A 21,193-nucleotide genomic window follows, 5' to 3' on the forward strand; every position below is an offset into this window, starting at 1 on the left:
GAAGAACTTTCGGAACCAGTCAATGATCAAGGAGTCAGATCACACTTCGCCTCCACAACCCTGTAATAGCCTCTGCGGTGAGAAGTGGGTTAAATCATTTCATTGCTGCTTTTTAGATCGAGGTTGTCTGAAGAGTTCCTACCCCTGAAAGCATTGATGACCATGGCGGAGACCCCAGTGACAGTCGCTGCCAGAATCTATGTGGTGGCTGGGGTCCCGCAGCGTGAAACCAAGTAATAAAATACTGCACCTGGGCTCTTCTTCAAGGTAGAGCCGTGGGTTCGAACCCCAATGAGGGTGGCAACTTGGGCCAAAAGCTTGAACCCTAAGTTCCCTGCACAGCCACGCGGTGCACCCGCTGAATTCGCGCGCCTCGCGAGTTTTGACAACCGTCACATGACAACCGCCACGCACCTCAGGGCAGAGGCTACTGGGCGCAGGGCTCGGACCCCACTGGACTGCGTTAACTTCGACTGGGGCTTGAACGAAACAAACCTAAGAGTTTGACGGAGCTAGTTCCCTGCGGGCGAATCTACCCTCAGCGCCGGACGCCTGACAGAGCACTCCACGCCGGAAGTGTACTAATCCGCAGCACGTGGGGTTGCCAGGGCGCGCTTCACGTGACTGGGCGGGGCCTCGGGAACCTTCTGGCCAATGGTAGACCGAGAGGGCAGTGCCTGTGACGCTCCTGGGGCCTATCCCGGAAGTGGGGCTGAGGTGGGGGCGGGAAAGGGCGGGGAGGCCGGGGTGTGGAAAGTGTGGCGGCCCCGCCCCGTCCCTTGGAACTGCCGCGGCCGCCACCGCCGCCGTCGCCGCAGCTGTGGGGACCGGCGCGGGTGCGCAGGCGAAAGGCGCTCTTTCTCCGCTGAAAGGTGAAGACATGGGGAGAAGCTGGTGGGGCTAGGACCAGGGCGAGGCAGGGCCGGGGAAGCCGGCCGGAGCCGAGCCCTGACCGAGGGAAGGAGGGAGGATGGATGGGGAACGGAGGCGAGCGTGGACCCACCGGCGTTCAGGCCCGTGCGGGGCCGGTCGAGCCGGGGGTGCAGGCGTGACACGGGGCGCCGGAGCGGCCGGGCGGCGGCGCCGCGGGGCGGAGGGTGGGGTGCGCTCCCGCTGCCCGAGGACCAGGTGCTGCCGGCCGGGTCCAGTTATCCCCCATCCTTCGCCGAGACGTGCGGCCTGGGCTGGGCCCCCCGCAGAGGGGATCCAGGCGGCGGAGCAGGGCTGGGCCGCGCGGCGCGGGAAGGTCGCTGGCTGCTTCTGCGGTGGGGCCGTGGGTGCCGGGACTTGCTGCCCGTGGCGCAGCGCCCACCCCCCAGCGAGCTCCTCTGCGACTTTCTTCCTCACCTCCCCACCAAGGAAGGGATAGAAAAGTTTGTGGAGACCGGAGTTAGAAAGTGCCGGTTAGTCTTGGGTGGGTGTTCAATAAATGCAAAACTGATGCTTGGCACGTAAGCTGTCTGCAATGATTCGTTTCCCTGCCTGCACGGCCGTTATTAAAATGCAAATACAAACTTTTTGCGTAGTTCCCTCGGAAAAGCTACCATCTTCCCAGCCCACCATGGCGGAGGAAATTGATTTCACTACCGGAGATGCTGGGGCTTCCAGCACTTACCCTATGCAGTGCTCGGCCCTGCGCAAAAACGGCTTCGTGGTGCTCAAAGGACGACCATGCAAAATAGTCGATATGTCAACTTCCAAAACTGGAAAGCACGGTCATGCCAAGGTAAGTGTCCTTCCAGGTCTGTCTTCGGCTTTAACGTTGGGATTTTGGTCATCTGTATTCCATTACAGATGATGGGGTTTTTATACTTATAATTTTGTAATAAGCTCATTTTTTCCACACGCAATTACTGGGTGATCAGCTACTACTTTGAATACTGAAAGGTAGCATTTTCTTCTCGTACTCCCTTATAATGTTTTATTAACTGGGAATCGAAGCTTTCTTGAATCATAGTGAGGTAAAAGATCTAGTCAGTAATGGAAGACCAGAACAGAAATAATCAGAGTGTCATGCATTGTGAAGACTGTAACCAATGTCACTGAACTATTTGTGTGGAAATTGTTGATTGGGGAACTAAACTGCCCTGTAAACCTTCATCAAAAACACAATAAAATATTTTTTAAAAAACTATTCAGTTTACAGATGAGAAGACCTAACAATTCTAAGAAACCTAACTTAGTTTTTGTTATCTACTCTTAAAATTGAATTACTGGACTCTCCGATTTTGAGTCTTGATGTGTCATGATACTGTTTAATTGTTTACTGTTTCTCAGTTTCTATGACTACTACTTTGTAATTTTTTTAAGAAAGTAAAATTAGATGACCTTGAAAGGTGGAGAAAGAATCTGTTGTAATCAGCGTTGATATTGTGCTTCTGTGATGTGTGTATTGAGTGATCTGCTTGGCAGAGACTGAACAGGTCTCCTGTTCTTCTCTGTTAGGTTCACCTTGTTGGAATTGATATTTTCACGGGCAAAAAGTATGAAGATATTTGCCCTTCTACTCACAACATGGATGTTCCAAATATTAAGAGAAATGATTATCAAGTAAGTACTAATTTCTTTTAGAATGATACTTGCTTCTTAAAGGTGCACATATTTTCTACTGTCAGTTGTAATCTGACAAAACCCAAGAGTGGCTTTGTAAGTTTTTTCTAATCCATCGTTAGGCACCACCCATCTTAGAAATTGGAGACATAGATAGTGGTATTTCACACTTGTGCTGTAAAATTATAGTAGTTAGTGATTTTTTTTTAAACATTCTTGCATTTTTAAAATGTTTAGCACTTAGTATTCCTTAGAGCAAGTGACTACATGTTGTAACTGAATAAATCCAGTGTTTAGTAAAATCACTCTTCTGTCTGTTGTAAAATATTCCAAATTTAGGTAACTCCCTCCTGGGTGTTTTATTTCTTCTCACTGATAAGACCTAAGACTCTCAAGAAACTATTCCCACCGACAAAGTTTGCGTATTATTGGATGTGAGTCAGATTTTTTTATTCTTAAATAAGAAAATAAGCTGAAAGCCATAAATATAAGGGGTAAAGCACATGGTCATTGAATATAGTGAAAAAAATACAAAAGTATGTTTTGTATTTATTCAGTGACCATGCTGTAACCTTTTGTTAAATTATAGGTATAGACTTCAAATTTTAGTTCAAGTTATAAGTCATGTTTAATCATAGTATTTTATGGTATGGATTATTGACAATAACCAGATAATTGACCTCATGGGATGTAGGAGCCAGATTACTCACAACTAATGCCTTTCTTGAAAGTTTTCAATTTCTGTAGCAACCGTACCATATGTAGAGAAATCTTTTCTGTTCATATTACATAGTGAAAAACACAAAATGGACACGTAGATTCGTTGTATCTGGTTTGAATTCATTTCTTTCTATACTGTATATTGTGTAAGCATTTAAAGAATGTTGTCAACTGCAACCACCTGATTTTCTTTTACTCTGTTCATATGCAAACATATTTTTGCATTGTTTTAACCATGGGAAACAGTTTTATATTTTCACCTTCCCACTTACAAATGTTTTCTATGTTGTTTTGGAGTCTAGAATTTGAATTGTGTTAGTATAATAACAGCAAGTGGATTTTTTAGTCATGCAGATTGGGGTTTAGATCTGGTTCTGCCACTTTATAGCTAGATGACCTTGGACAAATTTCTCAACCTCTCTGACCCTCTGTCTTCCCATCTACCAAAGAGGAATAATGTAAGGATTAAATGAGAAAATGTACTCCATAAGTACCTAAGTAGGTATATTCCAAAAAGTAGTTCTTTTCTGCTCCCCTTATTCCTGTGTAAAACTTCCACTTCATCACTCTGTTATTATTGGGGTACTTTTTTTTTAATCTAGTAGGTAGGCTTGACACATACACAATTGACATCGAGTCGATTCTGACTTACAGAACCCCATAGGGTTTCCAAGGCTGTAAATCTCTATGGAAGTAGACTGCCACATCTTTCTCCCTTGGAGCCTCTGGTAGTGGGTGTTCAATAAACATTTGCTAAATGCGTATGTGATTATTCAACGTGGCAAGTATGTATTACGGCTGAGCATAGAATTTTCTTATGCCAAAAATGGGTTTCTCTGTTTTCATTCCTAAAATGTGAGTGTTTTGAATATTCAGTGTTAGGATGCTTTTGCCTACTGAGTATTTCAGAAAGATGGATATCAGTAGTTCACATAATTAATACTATCATCAAGTTAGCCAGCCGCTGATTGGAGCTCAAAATTTAGCATAAAGGAAAAATTTGGTTTGGGTTTTATTATGATATAGAGTAGGACTGGGAGTAGGGCAAGGCAAGTGATATATATGGATATATATAGCCCTTCCTTGGGCACAGAATTTTAAATAAAGACAGGACCAGTAATAATACTAAGCCATATTAGAGCTTAAGGCAAAAGGAAAAATTAGTAATTCTGATCCTGTCTTTAATTTTGTTCATCATTGAATTTTTGCATTAATTTTGATTTTTCTTTATTACATTCAAATACTTATTTATCTTGATCATGGAGTTATTTTGCACCCAAGATGAGTCTCACTTTCCTCACCCTAGTCCCAGCCCTTGGTGTGTGGTCCATACTGCAGAGCGGGTAAGAGGATGACTGGGGCCAGGCAGACCAGGTCTGCATCTCTGATTTGGCACTTACTAGCTCTGTGGTCTCAGTTGTCAAGTCACTTAACCTCTCTTGGCTCTGTTTCTTTATAAAATAAGGGTGAGAATAATAAGCTTTTCATGGGATGATGGTAAGGTTTAATTAGTTAATACTTAGAACAGTATTTGGCAGAGTAAGTACTCTGTATTTGTACACTCCTCAATATCAAGTCAGCACAGAGTGCTCATTCCTGTTCATTTCTAAAAAGCTCTTCATACTTTCCAGTTATATTTAATGTGCCGTGGTGGCCTTTACTCACTTACCCAAGCACCTTGGTTAAATTCCTCCTTTTTTCTTTGGCTACATGTAGTCCTTTGTGTTTGCCGAATTCAGTGTTCTGAGTGCCAGTTCACCAGTTGGGTAAAGTGAAATGTGTTTATCTTTTCATTATAATAATTAAAAAGTAAACCTTTGCTTAAAGAAAGAAATGTATTATTTACAGTTTTAATTTTTATGTGTTTTAAAATAAATTCAGGATGAAAGAAAAACTGTCTCCTGACTTTTTCATTCCAGGATATAGCTTGGATTAGGACTGCTAGTTTTCATTACTTGTCCTCATAGAGTTATGGTTGCCAGGGGCTCAGTGATGATGTAAAATACAAATGCACCCAGGCACCTTTGGGAATCCCAAATTCTTAAATATAGAAATGTGTGCTCAGACTCCCAGGATTCTCTCGAATCATATTTCTTTAGAAAAGTCTGTGTTCCTGTGTACCACACCACAACTTGAAAGCCTTCCCTGCATTCACTAATGTTTTGCCTGTCATTTGAAGACCACTTTCCAGAAGGAAAACATTACTACAGGACACACTAGAGTACTGTGGATCTCTTGGTTATTGCTGAATTGCCAAAACTATGACTATTAAATCTGAGTATATACTTGAAATAAGTAATATGCCTTTTGGATATTTGGATATACGTGTTGACTTTTATTGTTGCAACTTTAAAATAAAAGAACAACAAAAAGAATTGATGCTGTGAATTCCTTGAACTTAAGTTCTTTTAATAATTTTTACCTGTTCTGTGGAACTCTTGTGTCCCCTGACAGAAAGTTTTTCTCTGGAAATAGAAAACCTCTAAACTGGCAGAGCCCAGTATTGGAGAGACAAGAGGCAAACAGTTATAGGATCGTTAGGGTTAATAGTGAGGGGAGCCACTCCCTTTGGGTCTTGTACCTGTGTATTCTTCCTGTAGGAGAAATAGCACCATATATTGGAATATATTGTGACCTGTAAAGCAGTGATCTAGGTCCACAAAATGTCACCTAGCAAAATGTCCCACAGGCAATCTGGGGACTGTGGGGTACACAGACCAGTGAATTCTCTAGCCAGTGTCCTGTTGCCTTATTATTTTGCCTGTAAAGTTAAGTTTTTAGTCAGAAGTGATGCTGTGTGAGACACACCATGACAGGAATGAGGCATTCTGTAAACCCATGGACGAGCTTTTCAGAGAAGCACTGTGAGCAGAAAGGGCAAATCCACATGTAGAGTGAAAATCTGTTGGAATAAGCGCAAATCTCTGCCTTTTCCATGATGGAGGGAGTCAGTGTTACCAGGTGGCTCGCTGCTCCCCCTTGGGAAATGGTGCCCTGTCAGGGATTGCATTGATTTCTACTGTTGAGTATTCAGTAGTGGCTGTGGTCCGACTCACCTTGGTCAGAGAAAACCTGTATTGTGGAGCTCATTGAGAAAGAACAGGGGAGGCTATACACAAAAAAAGCTAAATGATGTCCACAGAGGTTCATCTTGTCCGCCTAATTATTTAGAGCCTCCTCTACAGCAGATGCCCTTTGGTGCACAAATTAATATGAACATATTATTCTGTTTGGATAGGTCTGTCCACAGCCACTTGCCTAGAGCTCACTGTCAGCAGTTTCCCCATCTTGTTCTTTCAGTGTCCTTGACCTTCCAGCCAAACTCTTAGCCATTGCTCAAAATCGGTATAAACCCAAACCTCTCTTCTATCTTTTTCCAGGACCCGTGCTTGATGTTCTGCTCATTCCATCTCTCCTGTCTTTGAGGGCCACCTCTGAGTGGTGCCATTATACCATGCATAATCATGTAGAAACCGTTCTGAATTCTTTTTTCCCTTAGTCCACATGATGCCCATGAAGGCTTTGGGATGAATTGAAAAAAAAGATCCCCCAAATATATCATGACCCTCAAAAAAAACAGCAGGCACGGTACAGAATCACCTGTATAGTATGATTTCCTTTACTTAAAAAATCAAATTACTCAGGAATACATTTTTTCTCAAAAAATAAGAAACGTCAAAGTGGCAGGACAAGGTGCTTTCTGAGTCTGAGCCACCACTCAGTGTGTTTGTGCCTTGAGGATGTGCTCAAAGTGATCTCATTTATGCCGCCCTCACATGTGTGATAAGAGCGCTGCTGCTCTGTGTACTCAGCTTCATAGCTTGGCGGGTCAGATAATCCCCCAGTTCATGATGGTGTGATCTGCTTAGGTTGTGTAATAATAACGATCCAACATTCAGTCTCTACCGGGAACCAGCAGCTCTAAAGAAGTAGGTTGGAAGTGCTAGAAGAACAAAAGGAAGGGGAGGAGAAAGGGTTAGTCCTCACCTAAACAAGTCTGGTTGCTTTGAAGTGGATGGAGAAACAAAATTAAATTCAGAGATTAGGATTAAGAAGGCACCTGTGCTGATAATATGCCTTCTCCAGCCTTATGTTACGTACCAGTAGTGCAAACACAGGCCAGAAAACTTCTCTGCAATTCCTTTCTTATTCTGACTACATTTTAGGCAGAACCTGCAGCTCCCCGTGGCATGTCTGTCACTAACTCCCCTCCCCCTTTCCTTTCAGTTCATGTGTTCTGCAACTCCCTGTGCCTCAGCATTTAGTGGTTACAGTGCAGTTTCTGGAATTCAGAGATACCATGCCTTTTTTTAATATGGAAATTTTCAAAGTATAATGAATTCCACATACTCATCACCTAGCTTCGACAGTTACCAATACATGGGCCGTCTTATTACGTCTGTCCTTCTACCACCTGTTTTTTCTTCCCTTTACTCTTTACCTCCGCATTATTTTGAAGCTAATTCCAGGTACTATGTCATTTCATGTGCAAGTATTTTTTATGCATCTCTAAAAGAACTCTAAAATCAAAACATTATCACACCTAAAAATTAATAATGATAATATCAAGTATTCAAATAGTATTTACATTTTCCTAATTGTCCCCCCTCCCTTTTTTTTTTTTGTTTTTGTTTTGTATGAGTGTGATGGTTGTTTTTGTTTTATAGCTTGTCTACATTAGGACCTAAGATCCACACGTTGAAGTTGGTTGCTGTATGTCTTAAATCTATTTTAATCTATAGATTCATATCTCTCACAGGTGCACTCAGCTTCCCTCTCGCCCTTTCCCATATTCATTTATTCTCTCACTCGCTCACTCTCTCACTTGATTACTCCTTTTGCGTTGTAATTTTTTGATGAAGAAACTGGATCATTTGTTCTGTGGACTTCCCCACAGTCTGGATTTTGCTGATTGTATTTCCTCTGTCCCTTGTATTTCCTGAAAATTGGTAATTAGATGTAGAGGTTTGGTCAGATTCAGGGTAGATTTTTATTTCTTTCTTTTTTTTTTAAACAAGAGTACTCCATAGGGGATGTTCTGTGCAACCATCAGGTAAATGAGTCTGTCTCTTTTTCTTTTTGAGACATTAAAAGATTTCTGATCGTTGCCTCAATGCGTTAATTAATTAGGGGAGATGACATAATGATCTGTCATTTTTTTTTTTAGCCAGAATAATTTTATAAACTTCCCCCTCATCAATTTTTAGTTTACCCAGAGGTACAGTGTGTTTGTGTGTGTAAACCAAACCCGTTGCCATCAAGTCAGATCTGACTCATAGTGACCCTATACGACAGAGTAGAACTGCCCCATATAGAGTTTCCAAGGAGCGCCTGGTAGATTCGAACTGCGGACCTTGTGGTTAGCAGTCGTAGCGCTTAGCCACTACGCCCCCGAGTTTATATGTATAGGAAAGATTATTAATGCTTCATTTTTTCCTTTTAATTACAACTTTTCAAAATAAGCTTATTCCCAGTGTCCACTGAAAATAAGTAAGGAAATGTTTTTTTCTGTGAACTTGAGCATTTAAACATACGTGTTTCAATCCATTATAGTTATTATCCTCATCAATTTGCAAGCTGTTCTCTCTTCGACCACTGAGCATTATTCAAATTAATACCTGGGTCCCTTTGGTATGGTCCTAGTGGTCTTTGATAGCTTCATTATCTTCAAGTATAATAGCTTGTTCCAGGTACATTTTGTATGCTTCCTGTCCTACATCTGAAATTATCCATTTTTCCAAAGAGCCCTAGTTTCTCTTGTTAGAAACTAATAGATACTACATTCTGGTTCTAGTATTTTTTAATTATATTTTGTGTGTCAATCAGCAACAAGCTGGTACACCACCTCGAGCTTGTCACCTCTGCTACAAGTTTTCTGACCTTGCTTTCTCTCATCTGTCTCTCTGCTTGCTACTAACAAAAAGTTATACTTACTACCTTCCCCCCCAAAAATTGTTCAAAAATATCTCAAAGTAATCAAATCAGTAGCATGTTTAAAGATGAATGATGAGAAGAAAATATTTAGAATTAACTGTTGAAACTGTCTTCTCACCATCCTCTCCTTCCAACTCTCAAAGTCAGGGCTTTGAGAGAAGATGGACAAAATTGCACAAGAATATGCTTGAGACTCAACAATGACACAATTGGCTTTTTTTTTAAGATTGCAGATTATACAGGAGTAAAAGGTGCTTTTAACCAAAAAAAACCCAAACCGATTGCCATGAGACCTGGTGGTACACTGTTTATGCCCTCAGCTGCTAACCTTTTTGGTCAGCATTTCGAACCCACCAGCCACTGTGTGGGAGAACAATGTGACAGTCTGTTCCATAATGATTTACAGCCTTGGAAACCTATAGGGCAGTTCTATTCTGTCCTGTTGGGTTGCTATGAGATGAATGAGGGAACCTGCCAGAAAAATGGAAGATAACCACCTTAGCCAAGTGATTAAGGTTAACTCTACCAGTAGTGGCATAAATTGACATCATTTGCCTCCTGATGTGATACTCTGAGGACACATCATTTTATGTGGTATTCCTGCCACAGATGCATTACCTGAATCATGAGGAAACAGACAAACCCAAACTGAGGAACATTGTACAAAACAGTGAGCCTCTACTCTTCAAAAATGTCATGTCATGAAAGATAAAGTGTGAGGAATTGTTCCAAATTAAAAGAGAGTGAACAGACCTGTCAGCCAAATAAATGCAAGGCATGACTCTGGAATTGGGAAAAGTTGCTATCAAAGCCAGTGTTGAGACAATTGGCAAAATTTGAATAGTGGCTATATATTAAATGATATTGTGTCAACATTAAATTTCCTGATTTGGAAAATGGAACTGTGGTTATGTAAAAGTATGTCCTCACTGAAGTCATGATCTTTTTTGAACTTTCAAGTGGTTGAGTAAAAATAAGAACGTGTATAATATGTATTTTATATATTGCAGGTATAATGTGTGTGTGTATATCTGTATACACACATACATGTATGTATAGAGAGAGAGCACATGTGGTTAAATGTTAAAAGTGGGTGAATTTAGGTAAAGATACGGGGTTTCATTGCATTCTTGTAACTTTTCTATAAATTGATTTTTTTAATAATTTTAAAAGCAGAAAATTTATTTTTATTATTTTCTGTAGCTTTGTTTCTGAATACTTCAATTTTATTTTATAGAGCAATTTATTTTAATATGTTAAATGTTTATAAATATGTTGTTTTATTAGATTCTTAATGTTTCTATGGTTTTGTATTTGAAATGATGTACATATTTCATTCCACGGTTTACTTTATGAAATCTTAACTCTTAAAAAATAAAGTACCACCATTATATAAGTAAATATCAAAATACAAGTGTTATCATTTGGCTTCTATGTTTCAGTCACTAATGGCAGTGTGAGCCTTTAACTCTTGACACAGACAAATTCTACCTGAGGGAATTGCTCAAAGAGCAGAAATCAGATCCGTCCTATAAGCATTTATACCTCAGCCCTCTTGCTCCCCACTGTTCCACCAACCACCCCGCAAATGTTTGAGTAAATTAAAGGCTGTTGTTGCTTTATATAAGGAATTGGGTGTTTATTGTTTGGGGGATAAGAAGTGGTGTACAAAAACTCAAATCTCCTGTGGTAGGTGGCATTTCTGTGGGAAGCCATAGCCAGATTTGGCACTGCCATAGTGGAGAGCTTTGAATGTCTTAATGCTACAGCATCCTGTGCTGTGTCGTAGTGGTGAAAGGGGTCAGGAGCATGTTGTTGACTCCTTTTGTATGTATTAATTATAGAAGCTGTTATTCTGAAAAAAAATTTAAAAGCTGGTATTTGGGAAGGTTGCCGTTTATAAAGCCTATTAAGAGTTCTAGTCACAGTGATGGTATACACGCCTTTGGAATAAATGAATGGGGGTTGGCTGTTTCTTCACGCCTGTGATATAAGAAATTTGCTTATATAAAAACTGTACCTTTTTCCAGATTAGTTTGATGACTGGGTTTATTTTATTAATGTCTTCAAGAAGTCAGTGTTTGTCTTAAAAAAAAAAAAAAAGTCTAGCATTGCTAGCAGTGAGTTGGAAACCAAAAATTTTCCACTTTGTTGGTAATTATAAAACACATGTTAATAGTGAAAAACTGAAAACAACTTTTATGCCCATTAATGGGAAAATGGTTAAATCAGTTACAGCATGTGCATGCAGTTGTGTATAGTGGCTATATATTAAATAATATTGTGTTAACACTAAATTTCCTGATTTTGAAAATAGAAGTGTGGTTATGTAAAAGTTTGTCCTCGCTGAAGTCCTTATTGCTAGAGTCATGATCTTTTGAACTTTCAAATGGTTCAGTAAAAATAAGAATGTGTATAATATGTACTTTATATATTGCAGGTATAATGTGTGTGTATATATACACATACATGTATGTATATAGAGAGAGAGAGCGCACATGTGCTTAAATGTTTACAGTGGGTGAATTTAGTAAAGATACGGGGTTTAAGATGCTGAAGTAGGTTTATATTTTCTGATTTGGAGAGATTTCCAAGACATATTAAATGAATAAAGTAACTTACTGAAAAATACATCTATGTTTTTTAAAAAAGCAATTATTTTTGCATTGTGTATATAATGTTGTAAATGCTTCAGGACGCGTTCTAATGAAGCCTAACCTGTATAATAACACAAAGATTGGGGGGCTTCAGGGAGGAGGGAACTTACACTTCTATACATAGTTTATACTTTCATATTTTTAGCAGTTTTAAACATCAATAATGTATTTATGTATTTTTCTGTGCATATATGGAAACCCTGGTGGCGTAGTGGTTATGAGCTGCGGCTGCTAACCAAAAGGTCAGTGATTGGAATCCACCAGGCACTCCTTGGAAACTCTGTAGGGGCAATTCTACTCTGTCCTATTGGGTCACTATGAGTCAGTAATCCACTCGAAGGCAGTGGGTTTGGTTTTTTTTTTTTTGGTTTGGTGTGCTTATATAAATTAATATGAATTATAATTTATGTAAATACTACAAAAGAGTAAATCTAATCAGTGCAAATTATATAATTTCTTCTAATAGCTGATATGCATTCAGGATGGTTACCTTTCCCTGCTGACAGAAACTGGTGAAGTTCGTGAGGATCTTAAGTTGCCAGAAGGTGAACTAGGCAAAGAGATAGAAGGAAAATACAATGCAGGTGAAGACGTACAGGTAAAGACATGGGAAGGTTGTTTTTTAAAACCACTTTATAAAAACTTCAACCTAAACTGATAGGAATAAAATATATATGAAATGTAGTTTTTCAGTCTTACTGAAATACTGGGAAATGTTCTTTATGAGGCAGTTTTTTCCTTTTTTTGATTTTGCTTTAGGTGAAAATTTACAGAACAACTAGCTTCTCATCAAACAGTACACACATTGTTCTGTGACATTGGTTAACAACCCCACAACATGTCAGCACTCTCCGTTCTCAACCCTGGGATCCCTATTACCAGCTTCCCTGTTCTGTCCTACCTTCCAGTCCCTGCCACAGGGCAGGTGTGCCCTTTAGTCTTGTTTTGTTCCATGGGACTGTTCAATCTTTGGTTGAAGGGGGAACCTCAGGAGTGACCTCATTACCGAGCTGAAACGGTGTCCAGGGTTTCTCCAGTCTCTGTTACAGTTTTGTTCTACATTTTTCACTAGCTCTGTCCAGGACGCTCTATTGTGCTCCTTGTCAGAACAGTGGTAGCCTGGCACCATCTCATTGTACTGGACTCAGTCTGGTGGAGGCTGTGGTAGATGTGGTCCATTAGTCCCTTGGACTAATCTTTCCCTTTTTTTTTTTTTTAGTTTTCTTCATTATTCCCTTGCTCCCAAAGGGGTGAGACCAGTGGAGTATCCTAGATGGCTGCTTACAGGCGTTTAAGACCCCAGACGCAACTCACCAAAGTAGAATGTAGAACATATTCTTTATTAACTATGTTATGCCAATTGAGCTAGATAATCCCCACGATCATGGTGCCCACAGCCCTCAGCCCAGCAATTAGGTCCCTCTGGGAGTTTGGATGTGTCTATGGAGCTACCATGACCTTGCCTTGTACAGGTTGTGCTGGCTTCCGCAGTACTCTGTACTCTCTTACCCTTCACCAAAGTTTCTACTTATCTATTGTCTATTAAGTGGTTTTCCATCCCCACCCCTTCCCTCCCTCATAACCATCAAAGATTGTTTCTTTTTGTATGTAAACCTTTTCATGAGTATTTACAGTAGTGGTCTCATATAGTATTTGTACTTTTGTGACTGACTTATTTCACTCAGCATAATGTTCTCCAGATGCATCCATGTTACGTGATGCTTCACAGATTCATCGTTGGTCTTTATCGTTGCATAATACGCCATTGTATGTATGTATCACAGTTCATTCGTCTGTTGATGGGCATCTAGATTGTTTCCATCTTTTTGTTGTTGTGAACAATACTGCAGTGAACATAGGTGTGCATATGTCTATTCATGTGACAACTCTTATTTCTCTAGGATATATTCCTAGGAGTGGGATTGCTGGATCATATGGTATTTCTATTTCTAGCTTTCTAAGGAAGCAACATATCATTTTCCAAAATGGTTGTGTCATTTTGCATTCTCACCCATAGTGCATAAGAGTTCCGATCTCCCTGAAGCCTCTCCAACATCTGTTATTTCCTCTTTTATTGATTCGTGCCAGTAATCCTGTGGTGAGATGATACCTCATTGTGGTTTTGATTTGCATTTCTGTAGTGGCTAGAGGTCATGAGCATTTCCGTATGTGTCTCTTGGCCTCCTGAATGTCTTCTTTGGTGAAGTGTCTGTTGATTTCCTTTGCCCATTTTTTAATTGGATTATTTGTCTTTTTGTTGTAGAGGTGTTGGCTTTTCTTGTAGATTTTAGAGATTAGACTTTTGCCTCATTTGTAATAGCCCAAAATTTTTTCCCATTCTGTAGGTTCTCTTTTTACTCTTTTGATGAAGTCTTTTGATGAGCATAGGTGTTTAATTTTTAGAAGATCCCAGTTATCTAGCTTATCCTCTGGAGCTTGTGTATTGTTCGTTGTGGTTTGTATCCTGTTAGTGCCATGTATTAGGGCCTCAAGCATTGATCCTATTTTTTTTTCTATGAACTTCATGGTTTTTGTCTTTATATTTAGGTCTTTGATGGATTTCGAGTTAGTTTTTGTATATGGTGTGAGGAATGGGTCCTGTTTCATTTTTTTGCAGATGGTCATCCAGTTTTGCCAGCACGATTTGTTAAAAATACTGCCTTTTGGTTTTTTTTTTCCCCCCCATTTGATGGACTTTGGGCCCTTGTCAAAGATCAGGTGACCACAGGTGGATGGATTTACATCTGGGTTCTCAGTTCTGTTCCATTGGTCAATATATCTGTTCTTGTACCAGTAGCAGGCTGTTTGGACTACCGTAGCTTTATAGTAGGTTCTGAGGTCAGGTAGTGCGAGTCCTCCTACTGTATTTAGTGCTTTAGTTATTTGGGGCTTCTTGCCTTTCCATACAATGATAAATTTTTCCATCTTTGTAAAGAATGTTGGCATTTGAATCAGGATTGAATTGTAAATCACTTTGGGTAGAATTGTCATTTTTACAATGTTGAGTCTGCCTATCCATGAGCATGGTATATTTTTCCATTTATGTAGAGCTCTTGCAGTAGTGTTTTGTAATTTTCTTTGTATAGGTCTTTTATATCCCTGGTTAGAATTATTCCCAAATATTTTATTTTTTTTAGAGGCTTATTATAAATGGTATTGTTTTCCTGATTTCCTTTTCATCATTCTCTTTATTGGTATATAGAAATCTAACTGATATTTGTATGTCTATCTTGTTACTCCAATGAATCTTTCTATTAGTTCCAGTAGTTTTCTCGTGGAGTCTTATGTTTTCTATGTATAGTAAAAAAAAATCATCCACAAATAGGGAGAGTTTAAGTTCTTCATTACCAATTTGGATGCCCTTTATTTCTGTTTCTTGTCCAACACAGCGTTAAATAGGAGTGGTGAGAAAGGGCATCCTTGTCTTGTTCCTGTTCTCAAGGGGAACGTTTTCAGCCCCTCTCCATTAAGAATGATGTTGGCCATTGGTTTTACATATATGCCTTTTATTATGTTGAGAAATTTTCTCTCTGTACCTATTTTGAGAGTTTTTATCAGGAATTGGTTTTGGACTTTATCGAATGCCTTTTCCATGTTGAGATGATCATGTGATTCTTTTCCTTTTATTTATGTGGTGGATTATGTTGATTGATTTTCTAATGTTAAACCATCCTTGCATACCTGGTATGAATCCTACTTGGTTGTAGTGTATTGTATTTTTGATATCCTGCTGAATTCTATTGGCTAGAATTTTGTTGAGAATTTTTGCATCTATATTCATGAGGAATACTGGTCTGTAATTTTCTTTTTTTTTTTTTTGTGGTGTCTTTGCCTGGTTTTGGTATCAGAGTTATGCTGGCTTCATAGAATGAATTCAGAAGTATTGCTTCCTTTTCTATGTTCTGAAATAGTTTGAGTAGTAGTGGTGTAAGCTCTTCTCTGAATGTTTGGTAGAATTCTCCAGTAGATATAAGGAATTTTTTTCCTTGAAGCCCTCAGAGCCCATTATCAAAGAACGTATGGAGGTTCCTTTACTGGGACAGAGGCAGGGTTCAGTCTCATACTCGCTTTAAAGATCTGCATCTCAGCTGTTTTTGAGGATGACAAAAGGGATGCCCTGAGAGTGCTAAGGAGTAAAGGAGATTCAATCCTTGTTATAACTTTCAAGAGTGTAACAGCTAATAAGTGTCAAAAGATTTATAGCTCTTACTCAGATTTTACTTTAGAAAACTAATGGAAGTAGATTATTTGGTCTTTGAGGACCCCTACAAAATATCCTCAAATATATAGTATACAATGAATTAAATACACTTGGTATTTATATACTTACTATCTTCTGAATAATTTTTGGCTTGCATTTTTCCTTCCAGGTGTCTGTAATGTGTGCGATGAGTGAAGAATATGCTGTAGCCATAAAGCCCTGCAAATAAATGGAATCACCAGGCATGAGCAGACTGTTTAGGTCTGGATCAACTGCAGATCTAAAGTTTGGTTCTCAGTTGTCACCAAAGCTATGGCCTTCATAAGCAACCTCATTTCTTTTTGTTTTGAAATTGTGCTGCGTTAGTTTTGCAGGGAATTGGCAATTTAAAAAAATAATTAAGATGTATAATTCCGTTTTTTAATTTTGTAGGTGTGTTTCCTGTAACATTCCTGTGGTTTTCAGTATGTGAGTCCAAGAAAAAGACAAGGTAGCTTTAGCAGATGTGCTTTATCTGAGCAAATCGTTCCTGAATTTTAGTTAAATGATAAACCAGGGTTTTAAATAATGTAGCATCTAGTGGTATTGAAGTACCACATGTAAGTTGAATTGTTCTGTATTAATTTCAGACTTAATATCAGAGAATAAATAGATTTATGGATAGGAATTGTCACATTTTCAGTCTGTGTGTGGCAAGCACAAATCTTTAAGATAAACAAAAAATCATGTTATCAAAAATTGTCAGTTACCTTGGTGGCCATGTGCAACCACCTGTATTATCTTGGTTGTTCTATTTGCCAAATTGTTGGCAGACTTAATATAACCTTATATGGTTTTAGTACCTGCTTGTGGTTGATAGCATTGCACTGTTGGGTGAATATTCTTAAGTTCAATTGTGAAAAAGACACAAGGGACAGTGGCAAAGAGGATTGGTTAAAGCTATATGTTTTTATTCGAGGCCTTTTTGTAATCAACATGAAAAATAGGAAGTTGCCTTTTGTGTGTGCGTTTAACTTTTGTTTTCCATTTCTTGGTGTCATTCTCTCGTTCTCTCTATACGTAGAGGAGTAACCTGCTTTACAGGACACTATGCAGTGCTTTTTTCCAACCACATTGAATAAGTGTTAGTATTTATCAGCAATCACTCCTTTCTAACCATTTGTAAGTAGATTATTTTGACGTTAAAATATTTTGTCAGACAAAAACTGGAAATTCTTACTTTAAATTGATTTGGAAGGTTTGTTAAATTTATGTATGTTTTTTTCTAAAATGAAAGTAAATCATGGAAGAAATGTTACTCTATGTTATAATTATTTATTTTAAGAACTATATACATTTTTTTGATTGTCACGTGACTTAATTCAGTTACTGGTATGAAACATAACTAGGGAAAAATTCTATAAACCTAATTATTTTAAAAGGTGTTTTCAGTGATACCTGCATTTCTCTTTTGTCTTTTGGATCATATATATTTTATTGCCAAATCTAGACATTGTTACAGTGTTTGTGAGGACCTTAGACCCAATAACAATCATTATATGGGAGTCAAATGTAGAACAAAATCACTATTTCAGTAATACCTTGATTCTCTTAAGACTTGTTGTGAGACTTCTCCCAACATGCCTTGACCTCTAAATGGCCTTTGTTCCCGTCATCTAGAGGAAAATATATATGCTGCTGTAACTGATCTGATCAGTGACTGGAAATAGCATTAGGAGCAGAAGATCCCATGGTTTTAGTTGCTTAATTTGTCCATGCTTTAAAATCTTGTATTCGCCTCATCAAAACCATTTGGGGAAGAAGCGAGATACTTTTAATTAAGACAGTACAAGGAGAGAGGAGGAGAATTGAAGAGCACAAGAAATATTGTGGTTGTAGTTAATCGTTTTTAGTGTAACATTTTATTTAGCTTTTGCCCATCTAAAGCACAATTAGGAATTAGGCTGAATTCTTCCAGTATTCTATTTAAATATCTACTACATACTGCTCTAGTTTTTGTTACTCTGCAATGCATATCTTAGCTGCTACTGGTTGACATTGTTACCCACAGGAATTCTAGAAAGTTACCAGTCTGTGCTGCTTGCTGGCCATTCATATGGCTCTAGTTAACCATTACTAGTGTTCTGGCTTAATATTTATTACGGATTAGCATGCCCTTGTTCTTCCTAACTTGTCAAACTTCACATAAATATATGTTCAGTTGCAGTGTAAGGGTGTACAGATTATAGCAGTGCATCTCTGTCTTCATACCTTGAATGGCAAAAGCTATGCATAAATATTTCATTTTGTGTACTATATTAAATGTAGATACTCTTGTGATGTATAATAATAAGTATAGATTTTAAAGATATAGGACTGTTTATTTTCACATAAGTCAGTGAATGTTTCTCTAGAACAAAATATTTCATTTAGTAAAGCTTTACAAATTGTATTAAAAGGAAGCAGGAAACATTTTTTAACATAGAACAGAAGTGACTTCATTCTTTTTTGGCATCAGAGAAATGTTAAAAGTTGATCTTCAGTATTTGTTATACTTTTTTGTAGTAAATGCTAAATATCTCTAGTTACCATGTATAGAATGTAGAGTGTCATGCTGATAGATTATACAGTGATGCACCACTTTTGTCTGCAGGCATTTCAGCAGTTTATGTACAGCATTATATTAATAGGTTAAATGTTTTGTTTCTTTCTGGAACAACATTTTATTGCTACTGTGACAGACTGTTGTATCTTATTTGCTACAAATTTGTATACCCTCTGAAATAGATCAAATCATTTGCTACTTTGACTTAGCATTTGCATCATAAGCATAATTATGATGTTTCTTTCATACTCCCCTCCAAGGGCTGCCAGTCACTTAAGAAAATGTTGCTAATGAAGCTCTTGACTCTGTTTCCAAATATGGTACACGCTTCTGTACCAATGCTTTATATTACTTACCAAACCTTCCTGCAGCTGGAGCATGCTATCTGCAATAGGAGATGCTGCAGTAAAATGCCTAGTCTGTACAGTCTGGGGACACAGATTTTCATTATAGCACAATATGAGCGTGTGCACGTGCACACAGAGCTTTGTGTGCGTGTTCTTTTTTCAAAGTCCTTCCAACTCTTAAAAGTACTGTAGTCTGGTAGTGCCTGAAAATGTTGGTAACTGTTTTGTTTTGTTTTTCTTTACAACTTTTCCAGAATTTGTTTTTGTACTTTAAGGCTTCTCAATTAGGTATTTCTAGTTGAGCTGTAATCTGAATGCATTGTTCTCAGGGTTGTTTGTGCTAAGAGCTGAAGTTTCATTATTTTAAAGCTAACTGCCTGAAAGTATATTGCAGAATTTTCCCAGATTGTAATACAGTGATACGTACAAATAAAAAATCCTTAATATTAGCATACTTAAATACACACTAAGTATTCTAGGGGAAAAAAATGGAAACATTAGTAACACCTGTTCTGGAATCTTGCCATATTTTTTCACTTTAAAATAGAACTTGATAGTCTTATCTTGAAACCCTAACCTTAGTGATATACCTGAAAGCATTCCTTTGACATGGACCCCAAAGATAGTTTTAGAGCCAGACATTAATGTAGTGTGGTTCTCAAACATACTTAGGGACAACAAATAGAAAATTCATAATGCCCTTTTCGGCACATTAAAATGTTTACATATTCTAGAATATGAACTAGGAACACATTTACTATGAGAAAATGTGACTCTTAAGCAGTTTAAGAGCAAAACTGGGCATATTTCCATTACAGAACAAGTTATTGAACTAAGCGTGATCAACAGTTTCAGATTTTCTAATATTATTTAGGTATACTATTTCATCATTTTCAAGCCTTTTTTTTCTGCTAGCAATCCAACAAGTAATAGGCAACAAAGGCTTAAGACAAATTTATGGTGGAAAATCTTAAAATTGAGAGAATTGAATCTATGAAGTTTAATCTATTACCTTTTTTTCTCTGAATTGGTTATATGGCATCATTATTTGATTTTAGCAGGGAACATTTGGATTTAGTTTACGGAACACAGATGTTCCATGGGAACATGACTTGAAGTCACTATATAATTTAATGTTTTCCATTAGAAAAAAAATCTGAACATCAACTTTACTACCAAGGGGGTGGTCAAGTGCCTGAAAAGTGCTGTATACATCTAATGAGCACGTTTTCCTTGTGCGAAAACACATAGCAAGGCATTTCAGGCTTTCACCTGCTAGAAACGTACTTGCTGCCAAACGTTGCTATCCATCACTATCCTCCACCCCTTCCTTAGAACAGGTAGAAACCTACTTTAATAGTTTTTTTTTTTTTTTTCCTTTTTAAATATAAAGTCCTTGTAACTGTTTCTCAGTATTGGTAGCTTTAGGTTTATCTTAGTTCAAGATTGTACTTTTTAAATACTCTGAACACTATATTTAGTGATGACTGTACCATTTGTCATAAGTCACAGTTGTGATCTTTCTTGAGAGGAATTCTTTACTGTGGTTAATGTCTACTATCAATAAGCACTCTTGTGCTTGTTACAAAGTATATGCAAGTATTAGTTCTATACAATTATAATGAAAATGACTAGTTCAATACTGTTAATGTACTTTTGAAATAAAACGTGTCCTCCTCCCCCAAAAAAGGAAGTAGTTGATATGGCATTGTCTAATACAGCGGCACTTTATTAGTAATAATTTTATTTGTCCTCAGCATAGGAGAACTCTTGTGTTTACCTGCAGAGACTCATGTTTTAGCTAAGACTTTAAAACTGCAAGATAGGTAATATGGATATTATAATTGTGCATTTTACATTTTAAAAAATTATGAAATTCAAATGTTAAGACTTTGGCTATACGAAAATAATTGTTGAAATTCTTTAAAATGTAGATGGTAAATTCATCAGTTACATTTTTTGTTACATTAAAATATATTTGTTAACTTCTTTAGTTATGTTAAATAAAAATAAAGTTAATTTAACAGCTTGCACTATTCTTTTATGTACAGTCTTTTACAAATATTTTTAGAATATAAAGTTGTATGAGTTAACATGCACATCACTGTTAAAAGAAAATCTACCTTTTGTTTTTAGTGTTTTTGTTCTAGGTTCTGACTAGAGACTGTCCTAGCTATTATGCTAGTTTTTAAATTTTAGT

At 38.0% G+C, this 21,193-nt stretch overlaps 1 protein-coding gene across 1 annotated transcript; it reads left to right on the forward strand.

Annotated features, from left to right (window-relative positions):
• The first annotated feature begins 739 nt into the window (after positions 1 to 739).
• EIF5A2 (eukaryotic translation initiation factor 5A2) lies at positions 740 to 20,916 on the forward strand. Its single transcript, XM_049867736.1, has 5 exons — positions 740 to 872; positions 1,527 to 1,726; positions 2,446 to 2,550; positions 12,328 to 12,459; positions 16,232 to 20,916. Exons 2-5 carry the CDS (start codon positions 1,562 to 1,564, stop codon positions 16,289 to 16,291), a joined length of 462 nt encoding a protein of 153 aa, XP_049723693.1. The 5' UTR covers positions 740 to 872; positions 1,527 to 1,561; the 3' UTR covers positions 16,292 to 20,916.
• The last annotated feature ends 277 nt before the right edge of the window (positions 20,917 to 21,193 follow it).

The sequence above is a fragment of the Elephas maximus genome, chromosome 23 (assembly GCF_024166365.1).
Source record: "Elephas maximus indicus isolate mEleMax1 chromosome 23, mEleMax1 primary haplotype, whole genome shotgun sequence".
In the NCBI taxonomy this organism is placed as follows: Eukaryota; Metazoa; Chordata; class Mammalia; order Proboscidea; family Elephantidae; genus Elephas; species Elephas maximus.